Source organism: Notothenia rossii (assembly GCF_949606895.1).
Source record: "Notothenia rossii genome assembly, chromosome: 1".
Taxonomy (NCBI): domain Eukaryota; kingdom Metazoa; phylum Chordata; class Actinopteri; order Perciformes; family Nototheniidae; genus Notothenia; species Notothenia rossii.
This window is the reverse complement of record NC_136912.1, coordinates 69482419-69491765: the sequence shown is the minus strand read 5'-3', so window position 1 is coordinate 69491765 and position 9347 is coordinate 69482419. Positions and strand designations below refer to the sequence as shown.

Below are 9347 nucleotides of genomic sequence, written 5' to 3'. Positions count from 1 at the left end.
CCACTTTAGATCCCCGTGATAACACTGCGCAAAAACACACCCAATATAGAAATATGTGGTGCATGGGTGCATCTGAAGGCAGACTTTCATAATCATGTCCTAATGGAACTATTGTGATGTTTATATTGACACCTATGGATGTTTGTGCAACCTGCCTGAGGTGAAAGAGAGGCCAGAGAGCACATAGCTGAGGTTAATGTTTTTATTAAATATATCACCTTTTTTTCTTCTTACATTACATCTCAATTACAAAAGTGTACATACACCTGTGTGAGCAGTTAGTCACTTTGGAATAGACTCACATAAACAATAATTATCTCTCCAACAGCAGCATGTAGGTCGAGCGGACGCGCTCTTTGTGGTCATGTGTTCTTGGTCAGAGAGAACAGCGACATGAAAAGTAAAATAGCAAGTTTTTTTTTTACATATACATCAACACAACTGACAGCAGACACATAAATATCGGAGGTAGGTTAATGTAGAAATACCCGTGTGAGAGGTGGCGCATGGGTGGCACCGCCTGTCGTGCTAACTGTAACCCCATGGAACCATGGGAAATATTTTCTGAGTACTGTTTAAGGACTGAGAGTTTTGCATTCACTTACAAGAGTTGATCGTGTTCCACATAAGAAAATAAAAAACACAATAATAACAACAAAAAAGTCCATAACAATGGCAACAATGTGAAAATGAATCATAAAAACAACATTTAGAAATACTTCTAAATGACTTTTGGTCACTCAGTGCTTTGCTTTTGTTCTTGCTTGGTTTGTCACAAACCAAACCTCCAGACAACTCCTTTAAGGGTAGAGCGAGCTCAACTCAGCAGTGGAGTTCCTCAGGGACAAGATACATATATACACTTTATACACCCATAAAAATAATAATATAATAATAACAATAAGGCAAAAAATATGATATAAATACTCATAAAATAATTACAAATAACAAATGAAATAATGTTGAAATAAATAAGGCTAAAGAGTAGAAGTAAAAGCAACAATATTAAAATCTTTCAGAAAACAAAAATAGATTTTCTTTTTCTCTTTTGGACGGGTGTTTGAAGAGGAGGGAGGGGTTTTTGGGTGGCTTGGACCCAGAAACCCCACAATGACAGTGTACCTGAATTAAACACCACCATGGACAGGATCAATAAATAAACAGCTATCAAAAAAAAAAAAAAAAATCAGTGGCTTGCTTCTTCTTTTTTGTTTGTGAGATCTTCATCAGAGGGTGATCTCTTTAAGGGCACTCGGCTTCTGCAGACAGGTCGGTGGAACCTAAAATCTTCTTTCCGTTCCAGGAGCTCACACACCAGCATCGACCCCTCTGTCCGTCAAGAGAGGATTCACACTGCAGGAGAAACACAAAATCATTTTTTAATTCAACTGCCCATGTATCACACACATGTAAAGTCATGCAACTGGGTGGCATCACACTCCAACAAAACACACATTGTGGAGGTGCCAAACAAATCCCTACCTGCATCACACACTCGTTTGCTAAACTGTGGTTGACATAATATTGGCTCACATGCAACTTAGTGCTGTCATGGAGTCATACACACACTCATAGCACATTTTGCTGAATGTACCAACCTGTTTGGGTTTGTAGAGCCCGTGTTTGTCACAGTTGGGGAGGTAGAATCTGGTTAATTTGTCTCCTAACTTCTGCTGGGATTTGGCAATTTTATCCAAGGCTCTCTGCAGCTCAACATGACAGGGCCCCTGTGGAGATGAAACAGACAAGTGAAGGGTTAACTGAGTGCCAACACAGAAATAATACCGCTTTATTATCAGCAAGCACGTGGGCCGACATCAATATAAAACTTGTAATACCATGCACCCTCCCCCTCTCTCTCTACACCATCTCCTCAAATAGCACACGAGCTCCCCCTTGTGGCGCACGAGTCATTTCCCCCCTTTAAACCTCCCCAAAAACTTTTAGCAACATTTTGCACTCAGGGGAATCTCACATAATTCACACAATGGAACTGGTGCAGGGTTCTGGCTCTCACCTGTTCCACCAGTTTCTTGCGGATGGCTACGAGTTTGGCTTTCATGCTCTCCTGAGCTTCGGCAGCAACCCTCGGGTCGAAGGGCTTACTGTGGCCGGGGAGGTAGTGGCTGGAGCCGGGGTCCGAGACGATGGCTGCGTTGTCCATCTCTGCCTCTGGCTCTCCCTGATCTGAGGAAGAAAATAGAATAAATCAAGCGGTACTGACTGGATGTAACTGTTATCAGACTTTGGGGATTGTGAGAATGAGGATTTTGTTGTGGTGCTGGATCATATAGGCCTACCTTGTGTCTGGGGCTCGGGGATCGGCTCCTGCTCAGTGCTCTCCGTGCACACGGCTTGTCCCCGGGTGAGGGAGTGCAGCGGCCGGGGGTCGCCGGGTCTCGGGGTGCACCTCAGTCCGGAGCCGCACGGCGCCGTGTAGATCCCGCACAGCTCCTCAGCCTTCAGGGCGCAGGCGAGGCAGCATCCACAGCCGGGTTCCCGCAACACCTCGGCGCATCCGGGCGCCACCGCTGGACACTGGCTCAGCTTCTCCGGAGAACACGGGGCGCATCGGATCGGCTCTGGCCCCACCACCGGAACCCCAGCGTCCCTGTGGCCAGCACGGAGCACAGCGCTGCCACCACGACGTGCTTCAAATATAATCCACCCATGGTCAACACAGTGAGCTGGATATTAAATATAGAATATAAAAATGTAGAGCAAGGTAGAGAGGTGAATCAAAGGTAAAGAAGCCGGATTCCCACGGTTCTTGCTCAGTTGCGTCTTGCGTTTGATTTTGGGAAAATGTCTAACTGTGCGTTGCGCGCAGCCGTATTTATAGCCGGGTGAGTGTTTGACGCATCCGCGTTATGAATGATTTCTGAAAAGAAGGTGTGATGATACGATGGGCTGTGATTGGCCCGCCTATGTCCGGTCGGGCAGCTCATTTGAATACAACACTCACGTCAATATTTATTTTGGAATAGGCAGTGCTTGCACGTATCGCAGGCGAGTGACGACACCACTGTTTGATGTTGCAGTCAAGGACCCCCTTTTCTCACCCGGTGATACCCCAAACTACTTTACCCCTCTCTGCCAGTTTACAGTAACAACTCAGCAGGCACTTTCTTTCTGTTTGTTTTCAGCAGTGGCAACGGAATACGTGCACACCGCGTCACTTGGGGGGTTTAATCGATAACAGAGGTGAAGCAGGTCCTTGTTTTCCCTGCGGACACAAACGAGCTCCTCTCTTTGGGAACAACGTTATCCATTCATGGCGGGTTTGTTATGCCCGAACTTTGGGGAACACAACTTTGGGGGAAACTAGTTATGAGCGTAAATTACGCACGCCCACGCTGAGAGCCCGCTGAGAGTGCCCTCTAAATGCATTCTTGCATTTAGAGGGAATTATTAAACCAACTATCTTAGGGAAACTGCATAAATGAGGGTCGCGACTCACTAGGGACTCTGTGGTAGGCCTATGTGACCCCTCTCTGTCCCACGCGTGCGCGCTTGGTCAGAAGCCGGCTTTGGACTCAGTCCAGGAGATGTCCCGTTGTAATTATCCGTTTCCTGGGATAATAATAGACCAGAGCTATGAATGGGGGCTGCGCTGACATGACCACAGACACGTCCCTATGCCTGGCCACTCTCTGGGGGCTTTAATGGTCCCCCCGCGCGGGACAACTTGCACGTTGTTACGGCCTGCTGCAAAGCATTTGGTGTCCTGATACTCCTGACCCTATCCTTTCGTTCACACAATGACGCAAAACAGAAAGAAACTCTATTATGAAAGCAAACTCCACATTCTATTTTCACTTTTTCGTTAAATAGAGCCTTTTTTTAAAGATACTAGTGCGATCGGCTCCATGCAATTGCTTTATAGTATTGCATCATCTGTCAACTGGTGTTAACAGTCACTCTCACGTGATGCCCAGATTTGTATTCTTCAAAGCCCGGGCTAAATAAAGCCTATAGTGTAATCTAATGTGGCGTGAGAGCATTTTCAGTCCCGCTGCCCCCCCCCATAACACATTTGCATCTGTCTGTTAGGGTGAATTCAATAACACAGTATCAATTATTAGACCTCATACTCAAGTACATTTGGCTAGAGTATGCACACGTTCTGCAACTGTGTGTTTTTATTTCACCATGAATCATAGGAAAACATTGTATTATTTAGCGTGGATAGTGCTTTAAATGTTCAAAAATAAATCAAGCCTAAAATGTGCTTCCCCTATACTTTATTTAGTCTTTCAACACATGATATCTGTTTTGTTTTTTTAAACATTTCATTATATCTTGGGAACATCAGACTAAATCAAGTATGATAAGTAAGTGTCAGAAACCACAAGGAACACAATCTAGTGATTGTATGACCTCATACAAAGTTCAACATCAAAACACAGTATATGTAAAATAATATTTCATATGGAAGACATTTTAACAGTGGTGTTTCCTGGTGTTTTCTGAAATGTTGTGATGTTTCCTGAAATGCTGTAGCATTTTCTGAAATGCTTTGGTGTTTTCTGAAATGCTGTGGTGTTTTCTGAAATGCTGTGATGTTTCCTGAAATGCTGTAGCATTTTCTGAAATGCTTTGGTGTTTTCTGAAATGCTGTGGTGTTTTCTGAAATGCTTTGGTGTTTTCTGAAATTCTGTTTTGACTTGCACTCCAGGGCCACCGTATTTAATATAACAAAAGACAAACTTTGTCCATGAATCATTTATCAGTTTCTCTTAAGGGAACTATAATTTCTACCACATATACTAGAAAGTGAAATGTAGTGTACAGTAGAAGTATAGATGCATGAAATAAAAATGCCCTTTAGTACTTAAACTAATTAATGTACTGTTACATTATGGCATATGCACATTGGGTGCTAATTACTACATACATACTTTTGATGATACTTGTAGACTTTCAGTTAGGTAGGATTGTGATAGTATGTATAACTGCTTTTTTAATACTTAACTAAAAAACATGTTGACTTCTTCTACTACTGGTTAAAAGGGCTAAAGATCAATAGCAAACCTGTCTGTTGTAAAAGAAAAAAGTCTCTGGAAATAATGTGGAAGATGAGGTTGTCGCCTAGCGTTCGCACGTGTTCTGAAATACCTGACATTCCATCACAGGTGTGACTTTATGGCTTTACCATTCCATCAAAGGGGAATATTTTATACACGTTGTCCTCAAAATTGTCTGTCTGTGCAACATGTACATAGCCAATCAGCGAAACATCTTAGGTCGAAGAGTTTTTTATTAATCCCATCTATTTATAATACTTGTGATGAATGCACATGTGCTGGCAATACAGCATGTCCAACAGGATGTCCCCATGTTTGTTTTTTCTCACTCTCACTGAACAGGAAAGTCCACAATGGCATCATTCTCATCGTAAAAAAAAAACTACTTGACAGAGAAAGGAAGAGGTACTTCATGTAAATACTCCATTACATTTCAGAAATCCATGTTATTGTACATTTTGCCGCCTTTTTTTAATTGGTTTTTGTACCGTAGTATAAAACGTTAATATGACAATGGTGAAGGAAGTATTTGGATCCCTAAACTTGGGTAACATTTGAATAATTATATTATTTTATTTAAAATTCAGAGTACAAGGCTGTACTCAAAATATTTGTCTTAATGTACAATGTTACAGAGACTGCAAGATTTAAATACATATTTCAGAATTGAACAAATGTAAAGTAAAAAAGACTACTTTTAAGTCATACTTAAGAACAATACTTTAGTAAATGTGATAAGTTACTTTGAACCACTTTGTACTGCAAACTGCATACTTTTAAGGAGTGTGAAATTAATTTTGGTGTGATATAACACAGTAAACATTGAAATACTTCTACCAGTAAAGACATATAGTTCATATTTTGAATGTACCTTCTCATATCTGTATTGCATATTTGTAATGTTTGATTTTTGTACCTGCTTTTTCATGTTGCACCAAAGCAATCTCTAAATATTAAACAATTTAACACGATTCTGATAGTACTTTTGAAATACTTTGAAGTTGAAAGTTAAAATTGTATATCTACATTGATGTATTTTCCTGACGCAGTGTGTTTGTCTTAACCTGTCCTGAGATTAACTGTTTTTATAGGACCTACTCTGCGTCCTTGTGAGGGTAATGTTGGCTCCAGCGCTGCTGGGAGCTAAACAATTATTTTCATTGCACCCAATGTTCAGCTCCACTTTTATAGAATTACTCCCTTACTGTGTAAAGTATATCATGATATGACCTTACATAGCCGGTGACTGACTGCTGATGTATCATCTTTGTAATAAGCAGGTCTATGCAAAGATGGGGGGGCATGAGGTGTCAAACATGTGTTCCCATCGAGGAGCCACATGTGGGAGCTGCAGTCAGATCAGAGGCAGAGTTATCTGAGGTCAGGGACAGACCTACTTTTATCTAAAAACATGTACACAGCGGGATCAATCAGAACACTGAGACCCAAACAGAAGATCCACAGAGCTCTTGGATGGCTGCTGAAGGGTTTGTGTTTGGGAGAGTGATGATAAGGGAGGGGGGTTGGGGTCGTTTCCATCCCTTTCAGATGTCACATGATGGAAATCAACAGTGCTTGGCATTGAACGTCCCAACGCTGGAATGTTTACCTTTGACAAGAGCACTGGGAAAAACAGTCTTGTTGTCTCAGGAGCGGCTCACACCCACGCACACACACACTCAAAATCCCACCCTCGATGTTCCATCTATGGGGATTTAAACCTTGCCTTTTGGAGGGCGTCAAAAGGGGAGGCATCTAGGACAGACGAGCTCAGAAAAACAGGGTTGTTGGAAATCACACCCACCTAAAGAATGCACACCTGCGTTAATACTACACAGGCCCAGAGGTTCTCTGAGGTTAACGGATGAACGTATGTCGTAAGGGGAGGTTTAACTTCTAGCGTTACACTAGACCGAGGTGAGTCAGGTGATACATATGCTATTAGTCAGCTAAATGGAATTGAGCCTCATTCATTTAAATTGTACTATCTGTACCGTGACAAGTCAAAGGTATTTAGAAAAAAGGCCTATGGCAGGGAAGAGGGTTACTGAAGGACTGGAGGGAGTGGCTGGATAAAGGAGTCATGTGACTGGGACAGGTGGAAAGGTTGGAGGGCATCAGGTGGACAGGTAGAGAATAGGAATAAAGGGAGAAGTGGAAGAGGATCGCTAAAGACTTGATTTTACCTGAGAGGTTGGAGTTAAACCATTATATTTTATGGACAACATCTCACCTAAACGAAAAAACTAAACTAAATAAACTTTCACCAGACACTTTGAAGGAAAACTTTCACATACAATTCTCATGCTTCAGGACACACGAGACAGCTGGTGGGAGCTAATTCAGAATAGCAAAAAAACAGTGAAGAAGAACACTGCTTGACAGGGCAACGTCCAAGCCTAAAAAAACCTGCATTATCTCTAATATCCACTAGGGGGAGACTTCTCTGGTTACAAGTTGAAGTCAGATTTGATAGAAGTTGATGAAGAGATGACCCTTCTTCTTACTTGATTTACTACCTCAGTAAAAAAACAAAACCGAATTGGTTTAAGTTTTCTTCAGTACATTAGCGTGTTCATTTTTCCCTATGATGGTCCCATTTAGAAGAAAATAGAGAATAAAGAAGAAAATGCTTTTAGGCGGGGTTAACTTATTAATTTCAAGTCGAGATGTGATTTCAGTTATCTTGGTAGGGTTTATTGAAACATTTTACACATCTAAAAATGGCTTCGCCCCGTCTTGACACTTCTGGTTACGATACACCAAGATGGCGTTAATCCAAATGGTTATCCACAACTGAACCCATTATGGGATCTACAATGTTTAGTGAGGAAGGAAATGCATTCGACATGTTTGTTTTGCCTTAAGGAACACTGAACTTAAACATAGCTTTGTGTGTTTACAGGAAGAGTCTACAGCGCATTTTTAATGGTCGGCATTCAAGACCTCACTAAGCTTGTTCAGAGAGACTATAGACTTCTGACTTGGATTCAACCTACCATAGTCATTTATAAATGTTCGAATGTCACAAATAAAGATTCCTCTGCCACTGGTGGATGAGCAACCCAAAAGGCAACTGTATTATAACTTGTGATGATCTACAACATTTTATAATTTTTTCACTAAAGGTCTTAATTATTAGACATTAGTACCAAGGATGACATCACAAGGTTTGTTAGTGAATAAACTCTTCTCAAAGGGTATGGGTTTAAAGCTGAGGAAAGGAAACCAAGCATAGTTTGAACATCTTAACGTTGAAGGACTTAATAAACATTGAAAAACATCACGTAGAGTGAGATTGATGTACATGTGAAGCTGGGAGCTCTGAGTCAAGCAGTGTCGTCTCCGGTCCCGGGACTCTCCCAGGGTCTAGAATCAGCGGCCAGGAATGTGATGTGAGTGGGCACAATGACGTTAATCCCCAGCAAAGTTGTTATTTTTCTTCTCCTCTCCTTCTCACAAGATTTCCTTAATTGGATAATCCATGTCTTATTGAACAGGCAACGCAGAACATAGAACATAGATTGAGGTCTGGGAGAAAAACACTGAAACATATGGGTCAATGAAGGTGGAAGAGTCTCAAAACAGTCTTTGGAATTGTGACACCAGCGTCTGCATGATGCCACCAACATGCTGAATGATGCTTCACATGTGTGTGTCTGTATGTTTTTCGAATAAGAGTATATGTTTGTGCGCTTGTGATTGTAAACTTGTGTGTGGGAAACCCAGGAAATCCAGGCTCCCATGCGCCAGCATCTATTGTGTTTAGTTTCCTCCTCTCTTTTTCTAAATGTTTGTGTGTGTGTGTGTGTGTGTGTGTGTGTGTGTGTGTGTGTGTGTGTGTGTGTGTGTGTGTGTGTGTGTGTGTGTGTGTGTGTGTGTGTGTGTGTTTAGCTGCAGTGCTCCCCTCTCTCATTGTGGCTCTAATGAGAAATAGGAGGAAGTCCAAGCCAGAGGATTGCACTTGGCAAGGTTAACTGGAAACAATCTGGTGATTAGGTCAAGGGAGATGTGTTGGTAGGGATTGGATTACCATTATTATGTACCATGCAGGAAAATTACGGTTTTCTATTCATTCACACTGTTACTTCCCCCTCCTTCCTCCTCCCCTTCCCTCCCATCACATGTGTGTCTGAAGATCCTTTCCTTGCTTACAATAGAACAGTCTGTCCAGAACATCCACATCAAAGGATTCTCTGCAGTAAATGAAAGCTGAAAGCTTAAGTCGCCACTCTGTAATGTTGACTGAATGGACTCTCTTTGGCTTCACTTCACTTCACTTTCAACTTCATTGTCCCCAAGAGGGGCAGACAACTGTGC

The 9347-nt window shown here is 41.9% G+C and overlaps 1 protein-coding gene across 1 annotated transcript; it reads right to left on the bottom strand.

The window, feature by feature from the left end:
• Positions 1-188: 188 nt before the first annotated feature.
• igfbp1a (insulin-like growth factor binding protein 1a) lies at positions 189-2828 on the bottom strand. The gene is given in 5 exon segments (XM_079687234.1): positions 189-1353; positions 1599-1727; positions 2018-2187; positions 2301-2600; positions 2603-2828. Coding segments are annotated over 5 exon segments (780 nt in total). The 5' UTR covers positions 2673-2828; the 3' UTR covers positions 189-1242.
• Between the last annotated feature and the right edge of the window lie 6519 nt (positions 2829-9347).